General features: G+C 41.0%; 1 protein-coding gene across 3 annotated transcripts in view; it reads right to left on the reverse strand.

The window, feature by feature from the left end:
* The window catches only part of EPS8L2 (EPS8 signaling adaptor L2), a 219,546-nt gene that overhangs the window by 33,554 nt on the left and 160,456 nt on the right, over positions 1-25,536 (reverse strand). For all 3 annotated transcript variants that reach the window (XM_089653578.1, XM_089653576.1, XM_089653577.1), the window contains 5 exons: positions 21,336-21,497; positions 20,811-20,957; positions 9,303-9,382; positions 2,946-3,064; positions 1,522-1,601 (listed from right to left, as the gene is read on the reverse strand). In XM_089653578.1, coding sequence (XP_089509704.1) covers positions 1,522-1,601; positions 2,946-3,064; positions 9,303-9,382; positions 20,811-20,957; positions 21,336-21,497 — 588 coding nt within the window. The remainder of the gene's footprint in view (positions 1-1,521; positions 1,602-2,945; positions 3,065-9,302; positions 9,383-20,810; positions 20,958-21,335; positions 21,498-25,536) is intronic.

Consider the following 25,536-nt stretch of genomic DNA (forward strand, 5'->3'; position numbering starts at 1 on the left):
AAATTACTGGCACCTCAATTTAATATTTCGTAGCACATCCTTTGGAAAAAATAACAGAAATCATTCGCTTCCTGTAACCAGCAATGAGTTTCTTACACCTCTCTACTGAAATTTTGGACTACTCTTCTTATGCCAACTGCTCCAGGTCTCTCAGATTGGAAGGGTTCCTTTTCCCAACTGCTGTTTTGAGATCTTTCCACAGCTGTGCTGTGGGATTGAGTTCTAGACTCATTGCTGGCCAGTTCAGTACTCTTCAGTGCTTTGTCTTAAACCATTTCTGGATGCTTTTTGACATGTACTTTGGGTCATTGTCCTGTTGTAAGACCCATGACCTCTGACGGAGACCCAACTTTTTGACACTGGGCCCTACACTGCACCCCAGAATTCTTTAGAAGTCTACAGATTTCATAATGCCATGCACACAGTCAAGACATCCAGTGCCTGAAGCAGCAATACAACTCCAAAACATCAGTGAATCTCTACCATGTGTGACTGTATTCTTTTCTTGAAAGGCCTCATTTCTTTTTCTGAGTAAAATGAAGGGCTTTACCAAAAAACTGTAATTTTGTTTAGTCTGTCCACAGCACGTTCTTACCAAAGGATTTTGGCTTCCTCGGGTAAGTTTTGGCAAACTCCAGTCAGTCTTTTTTATGTTTCTTTGTCAGCAGTGGGGTTCTCCTGGGTCTCCTACCATAGAGTCTCTTTTCATTCGGATGGTGACATATAGTGCAAGCTGACACAGTTGTACCCTGTGCCTGAAGGTCAGCTTGAATTGGCCTGGAAATTGATCAAGGTTCTTTATCCACCATTCAAACAATCCTTTGTTGCAATATTTGATAATTTTTTCTCTTTTGTCCACATCCAGGGAGATTAGCTACAGTGCCATGGGCTGTAAACTTCTTCACAATGTTGCACACAGTGGACACAGGAACATTAAGATCTCTGAAGATGGACTTGTAACCTTGAGATTGTCCATGCTTTTCAACAATTTTTGTTCTCAAATCCTCAGACAATTCTTTGCTGCTCTTTCTCATCTCCATGCTCCATGCGGCACACAGACACACACAACAGAAAGGTTGAATCAATTTTTCACCATTTTAACTGGTTTCTGGTGTGATTTCTATATTGTCAGCACCTGTTAATTGATACAGGTGAGTTTAATTACAAATTACTGGAGCATCTCAAACTTGGAATGCAAGTATTTCTTACAATTTTGAGTAGGTGCCAATAATTTTGTTCAGTCCATTTGTGGGGTTTTGCATGGAATGTGTCAGATTTGGCTTTTTGTTTCTCCACTTTTTTGTGCCACACCAATACAAACAAAATAAATAGACATGACTCGCCATGACTGTATACTACTGCTTTTTAATTGTATCCCTATATGTCTATAGCCTACTTTAGAACGTTTGAGATGCTCTTTTTTTAGGAAAAGGGAAAAATGGTTGTACTGCCCATCAGCATCTTATTATCATTTTCAAATATTTATTGATAACCACGCAATAAAGTTGTAGTGTCGCTTACTGTTTCTCTTTCAATTTTTTTTGCTAGCGCTTCCCTGGATTCCTCTTGCTCCTGGGAGATGTTACTTCTTCGATCAAACTCTGCCAATGAAAGCAAAAAAAAAATATATGCTACCATCTAGAAAATAAAAAGCTGTAGATACTCTGTTAGGCATATGAAACAGTTCTTATTTATTGCATATTTTTGCATGTCACAGACCTCACGAAATTAGCCCGAAAATTTATGAGCAACAGAAAAAAAGGTACTACACTTTTACTTTACCCAGCGGTCACATCAAAGCCGATTTTGAAATCGTGCGACTTACAGTGAAGTCGCACGATTTTAAAATCGGGTGACCTGCCAATTTCATTGCGATTTGCAAGACATCTGACACAGATGTCTACGCAAATCGCAACAAAAGTAGTGCATGCACTACTTTAATAATAGGTGCGGCTCTGACCAAGTCGGAACTGCAACGATATGACTGCTCTAATAGCGGACAATAGGGTGTGACGTGGCATACGAGTTGCGATGCATGTAAATCGCATGCCAAATCGCACCTGATGTGAACAGGGGCTTAATAGAATAATCAAGCATGTTCAATATGGTGAGGAGAAAAATATATCAGAATATACTTTTCGGTTATCTGATTTCTGTGAAGAGAAACCAGATTAGTTGCTTTTTGACATTCTAAATGTACTCTTCAGTTGTTTTTGAGACTTACTCAGCCATTGATAAACATTACAATGTATTTATTCAATCTCTGTACAAACTAATTTAGATTTACCAACAACTAGGCTTTACAATGGACTACCTGGATCAGAATGCATTCAGTGTATATTCAAATTGTTAGGTCCGTGTGCTACATTATTGTTGGTAATGGTAAATTAAATTGTACAATCAGATTGCAACATACATGGCCATTTAAAGCCAAACTCTAGGCAAACAAATAAGTACACAGATGTCTAGGAGCTGATTTTCTTGCATGTTTTGTTTATTTTGACCATTCAGTCATGGGATTTATACAGCCCTGATACACAGCCATCTCGGTGACCTGACATTTCTCTGCTGCATTTAAGCAACACATTTTGGTCACCTCCCTTCCTGGCATATGATTGGACAGTGGAAGAGCAGCAACAAATACATGAGGCCATCTCTTCTTCCTACTTCTGTCAGAATGCTCCTTTTCAGCACATGTGAATGCAGGACACCTGATTAGCTGCTAGTGCTGCCTCTCCATTTCCTAGTATAACTATTGCTGTACAAGGGTTTAAAAGTTGCTGAAATTTGCTGTTCAGGTATTTATACTAGTTGCATTAAAAATAAATATAACACATTTTAATACATTAAAGATCCATAGGCATATAAAATTGGTATTTTTACGATATACAGTATATGGATGGAGTTCAGCTTTAAGAGTTTGAAGATTGTAAATTATATTTTACCAATCTCATTGGCTGCAGCTGGTGACATCACACGATTTTTGTTATCTCTGTAGGCTGGTTTGGGGGCAGTGGAGGGTGGCAGGATTGATTCTCTTTGCTTGATTTGCTCCTGGTTAATTCTACAATCAGAAATAACAAATTCATAGCAGTCACAAAGATATATTGTTGTTTCACAGAACCACATAAGAAAGGAACAAAAAGGCATTTATCCTGTGGCCACCAAGGACAACTTAATAGAATCAGAGCTTTCCAGTATGAATGAAGTACCTCCCAGTATGTGCTATATATACACTATATTGCCAAATGTATTGGGACACCCCTCCAAATCATTGGATTTAGGTGTTCCAATCACCTCCATGGCCACAGGTATATAAAATCAAGCACCTAGGCATGCAGACTGCTTCTACAAACATTTGTGAAAGAATGGGTCACTCTCAGAAGTGTGGTACCGTAATAGGTTGCCACCAGTGCAATAAGTCCATCCGTGAAATTTATTGCTGATAAATATTCCACGGTCAACTGTTAGTGGTATTATAACAAAGTGGAAGCAACTGGGAACAACAGCAACTCAGCAACGAAGTGGTAGGCCACGTAAGATGACATAGCGGAGTCAGCGCATGCTGAAGCACACAGTGCGCATAAGCAGTCAACTGTCTGCAGAGTCAATAGCTAAAGATCTCCAAACTTCATGTGGCCTTCAGATTAGCACAACAGCAGTGCATAGAGAGCTTCATGAAATGGGTTTCCATGGCCGAGCAGCTGCGTCCAAGCCTTGCATCACCAAGTGCAATGCAAAGCTTTAAATGCAGTGGTGTAAAGCACGCCACCACTGGACTCTAGAGCAGTGGAGACGTGTTCTCTGGAGTGACAAATCACGTTTCTCTGGCACTCTGGGTTTGGGGGCTGGCAGGAGAATGGTACTTGCCTGACTGCATTGTGCCAAGCGTAAAGTTTGGTGGAGGGGTTGTTTGTCAGGGATTGGGCTTGGCCCCTTAGCTCCAGTGAAGGGAACTCAGCATACCAAGACATTTTGGACAATTTCATGCTCCCTATTGTGTTGGAACAGTTTGAGGATGGCCCCTTCCTGTTCCAACATGACTGCACACCAGTGCACAAAGCAAGGTCCATAAAGACATAGACGAGTGAGTTTGGGGTGGATGAACTTGACTGCTGCACCTCACCCCACTAGAACACTTTTAGAATTAGAGTGGAGACTGCAAGCCAGGCCTTCTTATCCAACATCAGTGCCTGACCTCACAAATGCACTTCTGGAAGAATGGCCAAAAATTCCCATAGACATGCTCCTAACCTTTAGGACAGCCTTCCCAGAAGAAATGAAGCTGTTATAGCTGCAAAGGGTGGGCCAACTCAATGTTGAGCCCTACGGACTAAGACTGGGATGTCATTAAAGTGTGTGTGTAAAGGCAGGCGTCCCAATGCTATTGGCAATATAGTGTACAGTTGCAAGAAAAAGTATGTGAACCCCTTGGGATTACGTGGAGTTTTGCATGAATTAGGCATAAAATGTGCTCTGAACGTCATCTAAGCCACAACAATAGAAAAACACAGTCTGCTGAACATAAAACTACACAAACATTAGATGTTGCCATGGTTTAATTGCACATAACATGTAAACATTCACAGTGCAGGGAGGAAAAAGTATGTGAACCTTTGGACCTAATAACTGGTTGACCCTCCTTTGGCAGCAATAACCTCAACCAAACGTTTCCTGTAGTTGCAGATCAGACCTGCACAACGATCTGGAGTAATTTTGGACCACTCCTCTTCACAAAACTGTTTCAGTGTAGCAATATTCTTGGGATGTTTGGTGTGAATCGCTCTCTAAGGTCATGCCACAGCATTTGAATCGGGTTGAGGTCAGGACTCTGACTGGGCCACTCCAGAAGGTGTATTCTGTGCTGTTGCAGCCATTGTTTTGTTGAATTACTTGTATGCTTTGGGTCATTGCCCTGTTGCATCACCCATCCTCTGCGGAGCTTCAGTAGGCCGTACATTTTCCTGCAAAATGTCTTGATAAACTCTGGAATTCATTTTCCCATCAATGACAACGATCCGTCCAGGCCCTGAGGCAGCAAAGCAGCCCCAAACCATGATGCTCCCTCTGCCATGTTTTACAGTGGGGATGAGGTTTTGATGTTGGTGTGCTGTGCCTTTTTTTCTCCACACATAGTGTTGTGTGTTCTTCCCAAACAACTCAATCTTGGTTTCATCTGTCCACAGTATATTTTGTCAGTAATGCTGTGGAACATCCAGGTGTTCTTTTGCAAACTTCAAACGTGCTGCAATATTCTTTTTGGACAGCAATGGCTTCCTCCATGGTGTCCTCCCATGTACTCCATTCTTGTTTAATGTTTTCCTTATTGTAGATGTGTCAACAAAAATGTTAGCATGTGCCAGAGATTTCTGTAGGTCTTTAGCTGACACTCTGGGATTCTTCTTTACCTCATGCAGCATTCTGCGCTGTGCTCTTGCAATCATTTTTACAGGACGACCACGCCTAGGGAGAGTAGCAACAGTGCTAAACTTTCTCCATTTGTAGACAATATGTCTTACCGTGGACACATGAACATCAAGGCTTTTGGAGATACTTTTCTAACCCTTTCCAGCTTCATGCAAGTCAACAATTCTTGATCGTAGGTCTTCTGAGAGCTCTTTTCTGCGAGGCATGGTTCACATCAGACAGTGCTTCTTGAAACCAGTAAACCCAAAACAGGTGTGTGTTTTTTAAGGGCAGGATAGCTGTCAGCAACACAACCAATATCATCACACTGATTGGAGTCAAGGTTGGCTCACTCCTGGCTCCAATTAGCTCTGGGAGAAGTCATTAAGCTAGGGCCTCACATACTTTTTCCTCCCTGCACTGTGAATGTTTACATGTTATGTGCAATTAAACCATGGCAACATCTAATATTTGTGTAGTATTATGTTCAGCAGACTGTGTTCTTCTACTGTTGTGACTTAGATGACGTTCAGAGCACATTTTATGCCCAATTCATGCAAAACTCCACGTAATCCCAAGGGGTTCACATACTTTTTCTTGCAACTGTATGTTTATTGGTACAAACATTATTATACTTATGGAGCCCCTGTCACATTATGCATCATAATGGAGCCCTCTTGGAGCCTTTAGTTGCCCATAGATGTGAGGAAATTACCTGATCTGAGAGATTGTGTGTTAGTAGTAGTACGCTGACCACACTACCTGATCATTGTTAAAAGTTAGGGGTTTTAGCAATTCAATAAATTGCAAAACCTGTATCAGTTTCTGTTGCTTTACTATACGTAACCAGGCCCAAGGAACCCAAGTGGTCACTCAGGGCTGAGCATAGTTTTGTTGGGTGGGGAAGGCAAAGTGCATGTGCCTACTAAGAAACAGACGGAGATGGGCAGGAATTCTGCTGACAGTCTGGTCTGAGGGTAGCAAGAGTGTACATGCACTAATGACTAGCATTTTACGTCTATGGCCAGATTTACTGGTTATTTGGAAAGACTGATGCCCGGTACACACGTACCAAAATATGACTGTTCAGCAAGAACCTGCTGACTTTAGGTACATGTGTACTGATGTCTGTTCAACAGAATCCGGTCTAAAGACTGGTTTCTGTCAAACAGTCATGCTGGAAAACCAGCATTCAATCAAGTGCTGACCAGTGTATTCTGGCGGGAGGAAATCCCCGTTGTCAGAATAGAATAGCTCAGCTGGAGAGATCCCTGCATCACGAATTGTTGTGTTGATGTGGTGATCTGTCCATTTTTTTGTTCCACCCACTAGTTGAAGAAAAAAAAAACCTTACACATTGTACTCTAATGGCTTGGGCTATGCGGCGCTTGATCCCACCGAAGCTCTGCACTGCCCCTCTCTTCCTGGGTTTCTCTCTTTTTGTTCTTCCTTCACTTTCCTTCCTTCCTCCTTTACTTTGGTTATTTGTTCTCTCTATTCTTCATAATCAGGGCACTGCCCTGCATATCGAAACGTTTGTGAACTCTGCTATTCTATTCGATAAGTGTTTAGCATTTTTAAGATGGTCTTTGCGACCTATAGGTTACTTTTGTAAAGGAAAATATAAAATGATTTGCCTAGATTTTGCCCTGTGAGGCCATGAATGGCTCTTAAGTTAAACAAGTTAACTTCACTAGGCTGTGCTTTTTGTTACCCTTCCATTGGCTATGACAATTTCTGCCAGGGTTCTGATTGCTGTATTTCCTGCTGTATCTTGATGCATATTTCTTCAATAAAGAAGATTGAAAGAAAAAAAAAAACTGAACGTGTATACCCAGCCTTAATCAGCTAGTTCCTGTGTGTGCAATACCTTTATGAGACCAATATATTTTTGTAATAACGTGGGAGTTGGGTAGGGCTAGAGTTAATTTTAGGGCTTGGTTGATAGTTAGAGTTGACAGGTTAATACCTGTGAAACAAACAGAAAGTACGTAGAATGTTCTAACTCTTCCTTACTGCTTCCAAACCATGGGTTACTACCAGGGGCGGACTGACAACTCATGGGGCCCCCGGGCAATAGGGGATCATGGGGCCCCTGTGTCCTTGCCCAAACTCAAAAAAGCCTATGAAAAAAGGTACCAGGGGCATCTCATGGGGCCCCCTACTGACCCCGGGGCCCTTGGGCAGTGTCTGAATTTCCAAATGGTCAGTCCGCCCCTGGTCACTACAGGCATTCCCACTGAAGTCTATGGGGTCAAAAATGTCCAATTCTGACACAAATGTACCATGTACTCATGTAGCTTTTGGAGTGTCAGGTGTCGAACTCAAGGCATCTGAGAGCTCATATGTGAACAGTATCCGTTGAAATACATAGGATTTGGATGTTGAGAGTTTTGGAGCTGTAAGTCACAAAATGCTCAGGGGTAAATGGAGCCTAACAATTCAGCTGTTCTAAAGTCAACTGGTTATTAAAAGAGGTCCTGCGTCATTGATGCCTAATACAGGGAGCTGTCTTAGACAAACCACTCATGTCATCTTACTGTGGGTATGCCCCTAAAAGGCATACTTTATATATATCTCTACCATGGCATGATCTGTGCATTTTTTTTATACTATTACAATCCACTAGAACTGTGGGATGCAGGAGCCTATAACAAAGTGAAATGCATGTGTGACAAGCCTCAAATATAAGCAGTGCAATGTATATGTCAAAAGAATTAGAAAATTGCAGCTTCTATCAGCAGACCCTGTAGATAGAGCTGTAACTTTGAAGCAAAAAATATGTTTTCTGCAAATATATTTTTCATGTTTGACTTACTTCTGTCCTTACAAGTATATGTAATAAATATCAACCTTGTACTATGTGACATAGTCACTGTTCCTAAGCTTTATAACTCTCTTATCAACTAAAGTCTAAGTTTTTTTTGCTTATGATATACCCAAGAAGGGTGTAACCACAAAGTAGCTCTAATGCTGGTATAAGGACATGAAAAAACTCAGTGTATATGTGCAATATACCCATCTGAGGGCCAGTCTAATAGATTTTATCATATAGAAATTGAGAATACAATGCACCACTAACATGTCATTTTTCATAATAGTGTGGCTCTTCCTGTGATCTTCTTGATTTGCTGTCTATGCAAAGGAATAAATCATTCAGACATTTTCCTTAATTTGACATTTGTTCTGGGTTCCCAGAGTGTAACTCTAATCTCCCCAAAGTACGCTGCCTGTACTCCTCTCCCAGTGTGTAGCATCTAAAAGCAAGGTAAAAAGGAACCTCTATGATCTATATCAGGGGTGGACTGACAACTCATGGGGCCCCCGGGCAATGGGGGATCATGGGGCCCCTGTGTCCTTGCCCAAACTCAAAAAAGCCTATGAAAAAGGTACCAGGGGCATCTCATGGGGCCCCCTACTGACCTGGGCCCTTGGGCAGTGTCCGAGTTTCCAAATGGTCAGTCCACCCCTGATCTATATTCAGATACAGTGTTGTTTGATCCATGTGTAGCTCTGTATTGAATTAGCTGAGAATTCTGGCCAATCAGATACTACATACAGTATAAAATACGTCAACAACTGCCAGATATAACACATCTTGGTGTTGTTTTGCAGAGACTCTCCATCCTTTACATTAGAAAAATGTGATTTCTTTGTAGTCACTAACTATATATATATACATTGATGACTGGTCACTATATTAATAAATTACACTTTTTCTATTACAGGCATGGGAAACATAATGACTGGGTCATGGCTACCATGCAAGCTAAAACTCCTAAATAGGCATAAAGTTGACCATCATTGCTCTGTATATAATGTGCAGCATATAACCTGAAACAGAGCCTCAAGTATTGGCTGGTCAACCATAACACTTTAGTATTAATTATACTCACTTGAGTGTCTGTGGCCTAATTTTGTTCCCATGTTTTATGTCAGCAAGTGCACTTTCAATATCTGCATGGACCATTTCAGCCTATGAAAAAAAAAACAGTATAAATGGGTCATATAATCATTTTGACACTACAACCCAGGCCCGAACTGAAACAAAAACTAGGCCCAGGTATTTTAGACTGAGCAACCCATTTTTTTTGTGATGCACCAGGGACATGACTGGTCAGCAAGTAGTTATTATTGGACCTCGGGAAAACATTTTCCCAACTCCCCCATGCAATTTCACTCTCCACCTACTCTGAGATATGCAATAATAATAAAATCAGTTTACTGCAGCAGATCAGGCAGCGATTTCAATTGGTTGCCAGGTTACAGCATATCATTACCACTCAATGATTGGTTGCTAGAGGTTACAGCACATCATTTCTGCATGAGGATTGCTTGCTAAAGTTTACTGCACATCCTTACAGCTCACTGAATGGTTGCTAGAGGTTGAGGTTACTGTACATCATTACCACTCACTGATTGGTTGCTAGAGGTCACCGTACATCATTACCATGCACTATTTGGTTGCTAGAGGTTACTGCACATCCTTACCACTCACTGGTTGCTAGTGGTTACTGCACATCCTTACAGTTCACTAATTGGTTGCTAGAGGTCACTGCACATCATTACCACTCACTGATCGCTTGCTAGAGATTACTGCACATCACTACCTGTCACTGACTGGTTGCTAGAGGTTACTGCATATACTAAACAGAGGATAACATAAGGTAAAATGAAGGCAGCAAACCAGCATCAGACATAGAGCTCTATATCAGTACATCAAATAGTTAAACCCACAAAATGTATTTTTTTAACAGCAGTTTGCACTTGCTTTCTCTCCCTGGCTTGTGGTGTTTGCGGCAGGTGGCAGCAGTGACACCTATCCCCACATCAAGCCATGGGGTCTCCTCCAGCTCCTTCCCCTTCACAGTCAGCTGATCTATATTTTCCACCGCCTGGCCCTGACAGCGGAACTGAATGGGCCAGCTGGCCGTTGAGAAGCCAGTTGGACAACGTGGGCTCTTGGAGATGCCCAGCTGCTTTGAGCCCCGAGGATATGTGATCCAGCAGCCCTGTTGGCAGAACCAAATGTGCCTGGCCAGCAGCTGCTTTGAGCACAAAAGACATGTGGCCTGGAGGCCCTGGCTCAGTAGAACTAAGAAAAAAGTAAAACTAAAGGAAAAACTTTTTTCCCTCACTTTGGATAAATTAAAGGAGGGTTATAACCATTTTGACTGTCATATATGTACCTTTGGGGAGCTCCCCCTTCACTTCCTATCTCATAGCCAATACAAGAAGTGAGAGGAAATCCCAAAGTAAGGTAATCCCTGGTTGTCACCAGAATTAGTGTCCCGATTGGAGAATTACCTCTCTATTCCTGTTCGGATGACAACCCAAAATTTAGGATTTTCTTTCACTTGTACTCTGAGCCTGGGTTCACACTGATGCGGTGCGGAATTCGTAGAGGTTTCTATGTGAATTCTGCACCGCATCATAATCGCAACCCGTTCATGCGAACCGCTGTGGATGTGTATGTTAAGTTAGCAACACACTGAAATCGGTCCACAAAATGCGGTGCGATGTACAGAATTGGATCGTATGGGTGTGAATACCCATGCAATCCGATTCTAGTGTGGACAAAAAAAAAGGGTCCTGCACCTTTTTGTTGTGGATGTGGTGTGATTTGAGCCATACAAAATGTACGGTTGAAATTGCACTGCACAGAATTTGCACAGGAATGCGGTGTGGTTCCTGTGCGAATCACCGCAGACATGTGAACCCGGGCTCAGTGAAAATGGTAAACAGGACAATAAGAGAGGTAGAATCTCCCTAACAGGGGCACAGACAGCAAAAAAAACCCCAAAAAACTGACAGGTGTTCTAATCCTCCATTTATCCAAAACTAAAACAAAACAATTCTGTATTTAGTTTTGCTTTAAGTGCTAATGCCTAGGTTAGAACGCATAGAAACCAAACAAAATGTACTCTGAGGTACTCAGGCCACTACAAGATGAATTCTATTGCTTGCCAGAAGCTATTGCATTTAGGAATTAGCATTTGAAGGAAACCTGTACTAAAGGAATATTGGGGCTGCTATTGCAGACTTTGCTCAGAATATGCAAGTTACTGACTGATTCAGAGTCACTGAGTCAAAGAACGCATGCACCAAATGAAAAGAGAAAGGAGTTCCTAATTCATGCATGTTAGTTTTAAGTTAGTGATATATAAAGTACTAAAACTACTGGATTATCAGAATATTCAAGAAACTAGCATTTATAGAAGTTACAGATTTATTGTTCTTACTCTGAAATTTACCCTGTACACCTAATGCAGTCTTTTTCAGGCTGTGAAAATATCCCAGCGTGCCTCCTTAGCTAAATCTGTTATTGTTGCTACTACAACTTGTTTTTTTTACTTGACTTTACTGACTACTAGTTTACTTGCTTCAGCACTTGCTTGCTAGAAAAACACCTGATGAGTTGAGGAGTTACTGATCGTATGCTGACAGCTCTCCTGCTTGTCCTGTTTTAGGCATGCTTTATGGTAGTATTGTCACAGCAGAAACTTACAGCTGCTATGTGGGAATGAGGGAGGCGAGGGGGATTTGGTTCTGGGGCCCCTTGATCTGTAGTTACTACCTACCCTGCCAACATGTGTCACTGACTGAGAGTCCCACTCTGATTGATGTCTGAATAGGGAAGTAAAATTGTGAAAAGTGTTTTCAAAGGCAAAATGATTCTCAGATCTGACAATAAAATCTTGTTAAAGTATATACAGTATATATATACAGTCATGGCCGAAATTGTTGGCACCCTTGATATTTCTCCAGGAAATCATGTATTTCTCACGAAACGTATTGCATTAACACATGTTTTGCTATACACATGTTTATTCCCTTTGTGTGTATTGGGACAAAACAAAAAAAGGGAGGAAAGAAAGCAAATTCGACATAATGTCACACAAACCTCCAAAAATGGGCTGGACAAAAGTATTGGCACCCTTTCACAACTGCGGATAAATAAGAATGTTACAAGCATGTGATGCTCCTGTAAACTCACCTGGGGCAAGTAACAGGTGTGGGCAATATAGAAATCACACCTGAAAGCAGATAAAAAGGAGAGACGTTCACTTAACCTTTGCATTGTGTGTCTGTCTGTGCCACACTAAGCATGGACAACAGAAAGAGGAGACGAGAACTGTCTGAGGACCTGAGAACCAAAATTGTGGCAAAATATCAACAATCTCAAGGTTACAAGTCCATCTCCAGAGAACTAGATTTGCCTTTGTCCACAGTGCGCAACATTATCAAGAAGTTTGCAACCCATGGCACTGTAGCTAATCTCCCTGGTCGTGGACGGATGAGGAAAATTGATGAAAGATTGCAACGCAGAATAGTCCGGATGGTGGATAAGCAGCCCCAAACATGTTCCAAAGACATTCAAGCTGTCCTGCAGGCTCAGGGAGCATCAGTGTCAGCGCGAACTATCCGTCGACATTTAAATGAAATGAAACGCTATGGCAGGAGACCCAGGAGGACCCCACTGCTGACACAGAGACATAAAAAAGCAAGACTACAGTTTGCCAAAATGTACTTGAGTAAGCCAAAAGCCTTCTGGGAAAACGTCTTGTGGACAGATGAGACCAAGATAGAGCTTTTCGGTAAAGCACATCATTCTACTGTTTACCGAAAACGGAATGAGGCCTACAAAGAACAAAACACAGTACCTACGGTAAAATATGGTGGAGGTTCAATGATGTTTTGGGGTTGTTTTGCTGCCTCTGGCACTGGGTGCCTTGACTGTGTGCAAGGCATCATGAAATCTGAGGATTACCAAAGGATTTTGGGTCGCACTGTAGGGCCCAGTGTCAGAAAGCTGGGTTTGCGTCCAAGATCCTGGGTCTTCCAGCAGGACAATGACCCCAAACATACGTCAAAAAGCACTCAGAAATGGATGGCAAAGAAGCGCTGGAGAGTTCTGAAGTGGCCAGCAATGAGCCCAGATCTAAATCCCATTGAACACCTGTGGAGAGATCTTAAAATTGCTGTTGGGAAAAGGTGTCCTTCCAATAAGAGAGACCTGGAGCTGTTTGCAAAGGAAGAGTGGTCCAAAATTCCGGGTGAGAGGTGTCAGAAGCTTATTGATGGTTATAGGAAGCGACTGATTTCAGTTATGTTTTCCAAAGGGTGTGCAACCAAATATTAAGTTAAGGGTGCCAATACTTTTGTCCAGCCCATTTTTGGGGTTTTGTGTGACATTATGTCATATTTGCTTTTCTGCCTCTGTTTTATATTTGTTCCAATACATACAAAGGGAATAAACATGTGTATAGCAAAACATGTGTTAATGCAATACCTTTTTTGTGTGAAATACTTGATTTTCAGGAAAAATATCAAGGGTGCCAACAATTTCGGCCATGACTGTATATATATATATATATAGACAAATATCTAGTGACAATGGATGCTTTTTAACTCTAGACCTTGAGGAAGAGCCAAAACACAACATGTGATATATGGAGAAATCAAAAGAACTTGGAGGCAGACTGCTCTGGTTCATTAAGTTTTTTTTCATATTGACATTGATATGCTTCTTATCCTCATATGTCAGCAATACAAATCTAAAATTCAACAATGTATATAAACATTTCTTTTATATCTTAGGAAACCTACCATGAGTAAATTCAAGGCTGTCGCTGATAATCTTCATTTTAAAATACTTATTGTCCGGCTTTCATGTTGACCCTTGAAATCCTATTCTGCCTGTGTCACTTAACAGGATCAAGAATGCAGATCAAAGGGTTTAACTTTACTCTGACTTCACTTCTGCATGCTTCTTCATCAGAACTCAAAAAGTATTAAAATCTGAAACATCAGCATGGCGGCCAGGTAGTTATCATTTTCAGAAGCAGGTCAGCAATGGCTGCCTGGCATGTCTCTTGTGACAGTTTTTTAAAGGATAAGCTCACCTTTAAAAAAAAAATACACACTGTTTTGGAGGTAAAAAATGTGCATTTATTTATTTATTTTTTTACTTGGAGCCTGCAAAGCATTGCACCTGTGATCAGCAGATCATGGGTGCCATGCAGGACTCCTGCAGACTTGTCAGTGCATTTGCTTGTACCTCGTACGGCCAGGCAGATACAGACTCACAGGAAGAGACAATGAATTACCACAGCACTCAACAGCGCCGTAGTAGGTCATTAACAACAAGCCGACAGCCTCAAAGGCTGTTGGTACTTGTAGTCCCCAATTCACAGAACTCTTTTAAAAAATAGTGACAGCTAGCGGGGAGAGAAGATCCCTTGCTAGCTGTCATTAGATGCAGTGGAGCGGACAGTGGCTGCAGGAGTAGGAGCATGTTGCATGCTCCACCCTAAAAAAGGGTGGAACATGCAACGTGTTCCTAAAAGTGAACTTATCCTTCAAATCTTATTTGACTACACTATATTTGACTATACTACATTATATCTGTATTGCCACAAAGAACCAGTAGGTGGTGCCAAAAGGCCAAGGCAACTTCATGGATCAGGAAGCCCAACTTCAACAATCACTCTTCACATCCAATACTTGTAGTCAAAGAAAAAAGGAAGAAAATGACCAGACAGTATATCAATTGATTTATATTAATTATGTGGATGACTTTGACAGATGTTTAATATATTCATGTTTTTATATAAATAATGTTTCTTTCTTTCTTTTACTTCTTGCTCTTGAACACTTCACTTTGCGGAACATTAATAAAGTGGCAAATGTCATCAGTTCACATTTACTGGAGGCATTTGCCCTATTTATAAAGTTTTTTTGACTAGCCAGATTTGTCTGTACATTCCTCATTGTCAAGTGACAACTTGTGCAAACATCTGTTTGTAGTGGAAAGATGCTATCTTACATTCTCTGCACTAAAAAAAAGAGATGACTCAATGTGAAGACCAGTCTTGAACCGGTGTTTTTACATGCGCCATGAACTTGCAGCCCCCATGCCCATAATTACTAGAGGGGTGCTTTGAGACACCCCTACCCCCGCTCCCAAAAAAGGGTAATTTTTGCTAAGCACATGCAGTGGCCAGGAGGGGGAGCAGGGGCGGGGAGAATGGATTGCTGTATGTGCAACCTATCAGCTCTCTCCAGGCTGTAAAATATGCCTGGAGTCACTAGATTGTTATGGTGTCAGAACACACAGAAACCTTCATCTCATGCATGGAGGCTCACCCATTACTTTTCTCATTGAAACGAGAAGGAAGTGTTTGCTTATTTCTCTATCGCTTCTGCATTGTTTGCCAAGTCACAAGGTAGAGTGATGGAAATGACTTATCACTTGTCATTCCTGGAAACACATCTGCCCCGTCTATGGCATTTCTAAGGTTCCAACTACTCATAAGACTTTAAATGATAATTGTGATATTCATTTAGCCTTTAGTTGTCACTGGCTTCATTGCCAGCCTATGGAGTTGGGGTAGCTAGGACCGAATGCATGCACCTTGTTTGTCAGCAGTTTGCAATCTGTTACCTCTCTGCCTATTATAATAAAAGTAAACCTGTACTGACTGTATATACCCAAACACAAGCTCACAGGGACAATGTATAGCATGCACCCTATGCAGGACCATTTAACTGCTTCTATTTAATGCCATCTCCCACAGTCACTAATACTTCTTTACCCTTTATTTCCCCGATGCTCTGTTCTCTTTCAGAAGTAAGGAAAAGAACCCTGTACAAGTTCCAAGTCCAGACTTCATCAATTCAGTTCTCTTGGGTATAGGGAAGCATGTAGCTCACTTTTCTTCCTCCCAATTGACAGTGCTGCCTCTTGCCAACTGTTTTCTCAGGCACTCAGCACTGTCATTGAAGATGTGCACAATGGAAAAAATGTGTTTTGTTTTGGATTAGTTTGTTAATTTAATACTTTTGTTTCATCCTATTTGTTATGTTAAAATGATACATTTTCAAAATGCGTTTCGTATATACATTATTTTCAAATCGATTCCAATTGAATGTAAGGTATAAAAGTGAAATAAGATGATGATTCCGACTTAGGCTGCTTCATAGAATAGAATAGAAAGGAATAGAATAAAATAAAACAGAACAGAAAAAAAACTGAATAGCACAAAACAGAATAGAATTGAATAGAATAAAAAAGAATAGAACAGAATTGAATAGAATAAAACAGAATAATAGAAAATAAAAGAATAGAATAGAAAATAATAGATAATAGAATTATATTCTAATTTGTTTTATTCCATTCTATTCTTTTCTATTCTTTTCTGTTTTATTATATTCTATAAAGCAGCCTAGGTAGGAATCATCATCTTATTTCATTTTTATACTTTACTGTACGTATTGCAAATTCAGATAATTTATTTGCTGGGCAGAGTGACAGTTTCTCTGCCAAGGGCATCCCCTGATCCCCAAATATTCACATTACTTGTGCTCCCTGGCAGCTCCTTGCTCCTCTACAACTGGTGCTAAAATCAACTGTGTGGCGACCCTGGGGCACAGCCACATGAATCCATTCAGTCTTGTAATGGTACTGACGAGGCTTGGGCACTGTCATATGGGAGCATGTAACTTGCTCACCCATAACAAGAAGTGCCAGTATGCTCGCCAGCTGCGAAGGAGCAAGGAACTGTGAGAGATCGCAGGAAAGGTGAGTGTAAGGGTGTCAGGGTTTCTTTTTGCAAAGACATTGTCACTTCGCTTTAAAGTCAACATGTTTTGCCATGCATGAGCCAAGCACTAGTTAACTTTAACAGTGCTGTTCAGGCAAAGCAAATCAGGTCACCCAGACTTGTTTTCTCATATTCTCAGTTTATTGGCTCCTCACTTTTTCAATAATTTAAAAAACATGGGTTGTTTAAATCTTGTCTAGATTATAAAACAATAAAGTCTCATAATATTGTTATCTATATAGTCTATCAATTATCAGCATCAAAGGTTGACACATTAGTACAAAAATAAACTTTTATTGCATGTTAAATATGGAACAAGACTATAGAGCTGCTACAGCTACATGAGTTACTGTTTGAAAACAGAAAGTACTTCAAATTTACCACTTCCTTTTTTTTCTATAAATATATTTAAATTCTGATTGAAAAGCAAAATGACAAGTGAAAATAGAAAAAGAGGGTAGCATGGTGTAACCTCCATGGCAGTCTGATTACGTAATTATTTTTGAATGTCAAAGCGGTACATTGTTTTGCATGGAAATTTGTTGTTTTAAATTGTAGGCCTGTAATTCTTAGAAATAACTCATTGAACTCTGCCCAAACAAGAGTCTAGTAAACATCCCGCGTATGATACAGTTTGAAACATGAAATCATAAATTATAACATAAATAATTATAAAAAATAATAATATAATAATTATAAATTAAATTATAAATTTAATTCAATAATATAATCAAACCAAAAACACTGAAATTTGAAACAGAGCACAAAGTTCGCACATCACTGAGCTCAGTCGCAGAATCATCGCTGTCGTCACTTTCAGTGTCTGATGACTAATTTCCCCACGAATCATTATCGCTCAATTCTGCAAGTGATTCTGATTTACTATCGCTGTTTTATTGCTGGTCTAAAACAGCTTTTGACCTAAAGGGACGCTTTTTGGACGCCATGAGGAGAAATGGTTTGATACAGTAATGTAATCCTAACAGATTATAATGTATTGTGTGTATGTCATGTTTTTACTTCTTTTAATCTCCCGCCGGTTCCGACCCCTGTGTCGCGATGCTCGCAGGGAAGGGAACCCGGAAGACGGATGCTGGCATCAGCTGGAGGACACAGCGGGAGGACATCCGGGGATCGCAAGACAAGGTAAATTACATTACAGTGTAACCCCGAGGGTGGCTTGGGGTTACCACTTTTGGTACTGAAAATTAACCCGAGCCTCACTAGGGATTACCCTTAGGGAGGTTAATGGTATTATTTTACTCTTGCCCGCTCTAATTTATCACCAAGGTATTTGTCAAGTTTAAAAGCTCAATCACATCACAATGTGCTGTAGTGCTATCCCCGTAAGAGCCACTGAATTTGCTGGTTATTCACCAAACAGCGCAGAGACCATCAATCACGCAAGCAACAGTCCATTCCTGCTGGCTTCAATAAACAGTTTAGAGGTTGTCTTTTTATATTTTATTGTTTGTAGAATTTGAAATGGGAGAGGGGTTTGGGGCATGGGATACTCCAAATATTTGTAACACATAGCAATTGGAGGACACTCTTTTCTTTGAATGTGCACTAGTGCTGAACAGTCTAACGCCCCCTCCTCCTTACAGCTGAAGGCCATGAGGGCCATTCTGGAGTAGGCTATCACTTCACAGCTGAAGGCCATGAAGTTCTTTAGCATACAATCTCTTCCTTAATAGATAAGTTCACTTTTTTCATTTTTTTTCTTTTTTGGAACCTAGAAAGCATCACACCAGTGATCAGCAGATGGTGTCATGCAGAATTCCTGCAAACCTGTCAGTGTATTGCATACGAGCATGCAGATACAGTCTGACAGGAAGACTCAATGAACTACCACAGCACTCAACAGCACCGTGATAGTTATTTGAGAGCTACAAGCTGACAGCCGCAAGAACTGTTGGGACTTGTATTTCATTCATTCACAGAGCTTGGTGTGGGCGGAGCCCCATATGGCCGCGTTGTTATACAAAAAAGTTACAGCTACTATGGGGAACTTCTCCCTGTAGTGCTGTCACAGGGAGAGAGGACAGCGGGTGACAGCTGCAGCAGTGGGGAAAAAAACGGGTGGAACATGTAACATGTACCCAAAGGTGAACGTATTGTTTAAACAGTGAAGAATATCAGACAGTCTGAGCCCTCACAGCTGGGGACCATGAGCCAAATCTCTGACATATAATCATCTCCTTAGTATTTACTGAATACTGAGCACTCTAAAGCCTCACAGCTGAGGGTCACGGGGTAAGTCTTTGGATGTCTGGTTACCTGGAACTAAGCCTGTAACTGGTAGCTAGAGCAGATTCCAAACACACAGTCTCAAGGATCAAGGACAGCTGCCGGCTCCCAGCTTTGCCAGACACACCCCAGTGAATAAGATGGTATCTCTCAGGAACTGTCCATTTACCCCTGGAGCTTCTGAGGCCTCCTAGAGCAACAACACTGTCCATGGGCTGCTCAACAACAACAGCCCTAGACCACTGGAACCCTCCAGGAGAAAAGGAAACCTGCTCTTCAATGTCTCATATGATTTATCTCCATTCAAGCCCCCTACTGGACACACCTCTCCAGAGATTGGCTGGAACCTGATAACTATTCATGCTGGTTGATTTGAATCTCTCAACCTAAGCTCTGGAAACCTTTTCCAGATGCAGAGGGAAGCATTCAGATTTCCAGCCTGTGAGACCCTGATAGGGCCACAATAAACAATCAGTGTTCCCTAGATTACGGAAGGAGCCAAAAAATAGATTTGCTTAGCATATTATGCTAGGAGGGTGCTACAGTGCATTATGATGAATGTTGTGGTCAGTTGCCATTTAGAATTAATTGCACCATATAGGGACACACCATCCTTCCTGGAATCCTTCCTCTTGGGTGAAGACTGGCCAGGCTGTATTCCACCCTCTGAGACAGCCGCTGCCAGCACACTCAAGACCCAGTCTGTTCTACATTGCCAAGACATACTGTGAGTGTTTCCAGTCAGGTGCCTTCCCATCGGGCTGTATCTAAACTGACTTTGACATCAATACAAGTTCTGTTCTCACAACTGGACTCTGTCTACTTACTGCCGCCGCACAGCGCTGCATCAAACAACATATGCAGTGTGCTGCAGAGCACCTGTGCTATAGCGCACTGAAATGCACATGCTCTCTGTGTTGCATTTGAAAATAGAGCAATAGTTTTTTGTGTGTAAAAGTGCATTTACAGCTCATTAAAAATGAATGGGCTGAGTCATGCAACATGCAGGGGGGGGGCCACCATTTAGGCAAACTGAGATGACAGCTTCAGGTGGCACTTGGTGGGGGCAAGACTGAAGTTGGAGTTTCAATACTGGATACTCTGTTCTCACTGCAGCTCAGTAATGTTGCTTTGGTTGCTTGGACACTGGCGCTGCCTGTATTGTAACAATTAATGTGACTCAGCCACCTGCGGCCTAGCAAACAATGATCCTACGTAGCTCAGTTGCCAGCTCTAGCAACCAGTGATGCACAACTACACAGTGTCATTGGTTTCTAGGCCGCAGGTGGCAGAGTCATGGTGTCGGTGGTTACTGTGAGATCAGCAAAAAGGCCACCTCGGGTGGCAATTAACCTAGGCAGGCTCCTGGCAACATGAATCAATGCACAAAAATGCATGCATTGATGCACATCACGTTGTGGTAGAAAGCTGTGCTAGCATTTGAAGACATTAGCAAAGATATCTATAGAGAGATGTATATTGAATATTTGATATATTGTTCAGTGACAATGTCCTGAAAAGTAATGATAATATGTTTCTATTACTCACCTCCATTTCACAGTTAAAGAAGTGAATGTCAGGCTTGGTCTGATCTGGTTCCTGACATACTAGAAGGAGAATGTGTGGATAGCGATGTGGACCTTGTAAACTCTGGCAGTGATGTACAATGGACAGTGGGAAATTCTCCAACTCTTCCTAATATAGAAAAGAAATAATTGTCAATCTGTGTTGTAGTACTGATCATTCTCCTTGATTGTTTATGTATGATTTATCTTTGCCTTTATGTCTTGTGCACATTCTTAGCCTTTGCTATACAGCCATAAATGCATATGGTTATCTACAGTCAACAAGCAAAGCTAAAGTCCCACTAATACAGATGTGTCATCACACAAGTTCAGCTTGTTTTCATTGGAAGCTTTTATATGCACACCTACAAACACTTCCAGGCCTGCCAGTGAAAGTCCCACTTAGACCTCCTTCAGCTTGAGTCAGTGCTCAGTTACAGTTATGCCAACATTAGGTGTGGTTATCAGGTGCTATCAATACTATTTGATGCTCTATATCACACTATACCTGTGTGCCAGAGTCCAGAAGGCTGATGGAATTGCTCATAACCTGGAAAACCATTTCCTGGGCCCAGATCTTATCCTTGGATTCTAGTTGCATCAGCCGTTTGATGGCTTCATCCACTGTACCCAGAGCATCACTTTTATCCATCAAAAATGTAGCCAGATGCTAGAAAAACAGAAATAAAATAGCTTAGTGTCTTAAATATTAAAGATAAAGATTTCAAGGTGGATTTCTAATGTTTACATTAAGAATGTTATAAGGGGACTATAATTTTTTTCCTCACGTAGTTTTGCCAGCTAGTTTTTTCGCACTGTAGTCCCAAGTCTGTGGACTTGGGGCTGGGGATTTCATTGCTGAAAACAATTTTGATCTAAAATATGTACACTCATTCTTCTGACTGTGTCTGATTCTATACCCGGGTTTCTCAACCAGGGTTCCTCCAGAGGATGCTAGGGGTTTCTTGAGCAGCGAGCAGTTTTTGCTTCTCATATCCGTTCCCACCGATACCATTGATCTTTGTAGCTATCTGTAAGGGGTTAATTCTTCCCAATGACCAAAGCTGTAAGGAGCATTCTTCCCAATATCCATCACACAGTATCATGAGTTGTAGATATAGTAATTTTTAGCAGGGGTTCCCTGAGACCATAAAGTTATTTCAAGGGTTCCTCTGTGTTGAAAAGGTTGAGAAAGGCTGGTCTATACCCAAAACGTAACCTTATTTTGAAGCTTAACTCCACCCAAAATGTTTGTCTTTAGTTTTGAATAGAGTGGGAAAGAGTAAACATGTCTACAAGATTTTATTTCTGCTTGGGATCCCAATGGAACGTAACGGGAAGTTAGGCTCTAACTCTTCCTTACTCTATACAAACAAAATATTATGTTTTGGTTGGTGTTGGGCTTTAATATAACAAAAAAATGTAACCCTTAATACTTAAACCTCCCCTTCTTCCTAAAAAAACCTTTAAAAATTAACCTCTTAACCCTTGATCCTAAACCAAACCATAACCTAAACCTTTAACGCACACCCTGACACTAAATGTATCTGTAAAATTGTGCACATAACGAACCAAACTCTTCATAGTGAGATGTGAGAATTTCATGTGGCAAGAAAAAAAAAATTCCCTGGTGGTTTACAGAAAACAAAATGAGTGGCCAAGGGCTGAATGTGGCCAACCAGTGCTACCTCTGTAGCCATTTTTTTTTGTGTGGACGTGCTACAAGTAAGACAAAAGAAATTCAATATTTTTTTGCCTTTTCTTTCTTTTAAGCCGTGCGTGTCCGTGTCTGTGTTGATTGTCGAGCAGCCTAGTGCTAGGAAAGAACCCAGGGTTGTGCTTTCAAAATCATAATATGAATGTTTCCATTATTGCACAAAACTCTCTAACTTATCTACAGCTTATTAATAAAGCAAAAACTGTCATTAAAATATAGCAATTATTCCTATATCCTAGGAGGCACAACTAGGTATAATGGTTAGAGAAGCTGAACACATGAAGGCCTAAACTTTAGTCACATTTTTAGTATTCTGTACCATGTGATTAGTAGCTGATCCTCCCTGATTCAGCAGTATGCTATTTGCTTATGGGTTTCATTCTATTGCATACTCTCTTCCATCGAAATTGCTTGTAAATTCATTCTGCGCTCATGGGGCAACACCAAATACATTCTCTGCAGATTGAATGTGCAAAAATACTGCATTATGACTACTAGATAACAAGCAACCGTATTTCCTATGGTACGCAGTACCATCTGATGTGGCATTTTCCTCATTTTCATATACAATCTACAAAGAGTATAGCCTGAGAACATTCGATTTTGCCCAATTGGCACAGAGTGAATTTACATGCAGTTTTGATGGACAAACAGCTATGCACATTTTTTCATAAATACACCCCTATGTAAAATGTTAGGCAGAATTTCCTTCACAAGCAAAGTTGGTATTAAACTTGAATATAATGCAGAATAAATGCAGTCTGGCTTAGTACACCAGAACAAATGCAGTAGCATAACCAAACACACAGTAACACAGTCTGTACTTATAAAAATAGTTAGGATGCTTTTGTTTAACTCAAATGTAACCACTTGCCCTCCAGAGGATTTACCCCCCTTCCTGACCAGGCCATTATTTGCACTACGGCGCTGCTTTACTTTAACTGACAATTGCGCAGTCATGCAACGCTGGACCCAAATGAAATTTACGTCCTTTTTTTCCCACAAATTGAGCTTTCTTTCGGTGGTATTTGATCGTCTGTGCGTTTTTTATTTTTTGCACTATAAACAAAAAAAGGCAGACAATTTTGAAAAAAAAACAATATTTTTGATTTTTTGCTATTAAACATGTCCAGTAAAAAAATTTTAAAAAAATCAAATTTAGTCATAAATTTAGGCCAAAATGTATTCTGCTATGTCTCTTTGCTAAAAAAAAATCCCAACACGTATAAATTAATTGTTTTACGTGAAAGTCATAGTGTTTACAAATGGCGGTATATAAACTGGAATTTCTTTTTTTAATTTTTACTAGTAATGGTGGCAATCAGTGACTTATAGCGGGACTGCGGCGGGCATTCTGACACTGGGGGCAACTGACATCCCCAGTGACACCAAGACAGTGATCAGTGCTAAAAAACACCCACTGACACTGTACTAATGACACTGGAAGAGGTTAACATGAGGGGCAATCAAAGGGTTAACTGAGTGCTGCGTGTGTTTTACTATGAGGCCTTGTGTTTGTGCTTCACTGTAAGCACACTCCTTTCTATGGTTGTGCACAGCCATGCAAAGCAGTGTGCACAAGCTGACAGTTAGATCCTCTGCAATCACCAGGCGCAGCGAGTAATCACCGGCCAGAACCCAGTGACTGACAGCAGTGAAAGGCGCCTCGCATGTGCCCTTACCCAGAAATGCAAAATCACGTATATATACACGTGATTTAACGCACCCATGCCGCCCTGTAGCAGTATTTCTGCTATAGGGCGGACGGGAAGCGGTTAAATTGCTAGTTGCCCATTTTTTACTTCAGTACTTTCTAAAACGCTGGCCTGGAATAAATGGGGATGGGAAAGTCAGTACTTCTAATCTGTATACTTGTTGCAAGTCAGTGTCTCAGAAAGTACTGAAGCTACTGGATTAGTATGACAGCCAGGAATGATTATGTTGTGAAGGTTAGGTTAGCAATGGTAGCCTGCACACAGGTTACTGCAGGGCAGAGCTCTAAGTTGTTTCAAGAGGTAAAGTAGAATGTTCTAATTACTGGCAGAATGACATAGCCATTGAAAGGAATTGCATTCTCCATTAGAGAACTGTATACCCCGATTACACATCCTGCAAAGTCCCCCAGAACTATCTAGATCTAGATAGCTCCAAGAGTAAGGCCAGGCACTGCACATGTCCTTCAACAGGCTATCACATACTTTATACCAAATGCAGCAAAGTTCCCTTGCAGCAAGCACAAAAAAATCCACATTCAAATTGGACACGTTTAACCATTCTAAAGGTTGAAAGTGTGTGCCGCTTGACAAACCATATCATGCATGCAAAGAATACAAGCAATCAATGACTAAATACCTGCTTAAAATGTATAGGAACTGTTCTACTGCCATGTCTCTTTTCTGCCGATTGGACTGCCAGTCAGCATCATCACACTGGTGATGTCTACTCTGAGCTTCCTCCCTCTTGTAAGCCCACTTATTTTCTGCTCCCCACAATGAGCTTACAGAGCACTGTCTGATTTCAACTTTCAGCTGGTATATGGCAGCTATAAAGACTTATTTTAGGTAATAGTGCTAGCTGATTTAAAAAAATGACTGTACGACTTTTGAAGGACTAAACAGTTGAAATAAACGCATATATAAAATCCAGGAATTGTTTTTACCACCAGGAAAAACAAACCAGGAATTGTTTTTACCATCAAGTCAGTACATTGGAAAATGGTCACCATTTATTTGCTTTGGTTGCTGTGCTTTTTCTGTTGTTTATTGCCTTGATATACAGAAGCTATCCTTTGCTCTTAAAGGGCATGTACAGTATAGTGTTTTTCTTATTGAAAACTAAGTTTAACCCTTTCCTGTTCTGAACACCAGGGGATGGGGAAGAACAGCTGATCTCGTGACCACTGTGATTGACTGTTACAGTGGTCACATGATCAGGAGCCACCGGTCGTTAGGGAACCAATAGCTGTCTTTCACAGCTTGATCTCTGTGCTGGA

The sequence above is a fragment of the Staurois parvus genome, unplaced genomic scaffold (assembly GCF_062004578.1).
Source record: "Staurois parvus isolate SC_StPar_1 unplaced genomic scaffold, SC_StPar_1.0 ptg000715l, whole genome shotgun sequence".
Lineage (NCBI taxonomy): Eukaryota > Metazoa > Chordata > Amphibia > Anura > Ranidae > Staurois > Staurois parvus.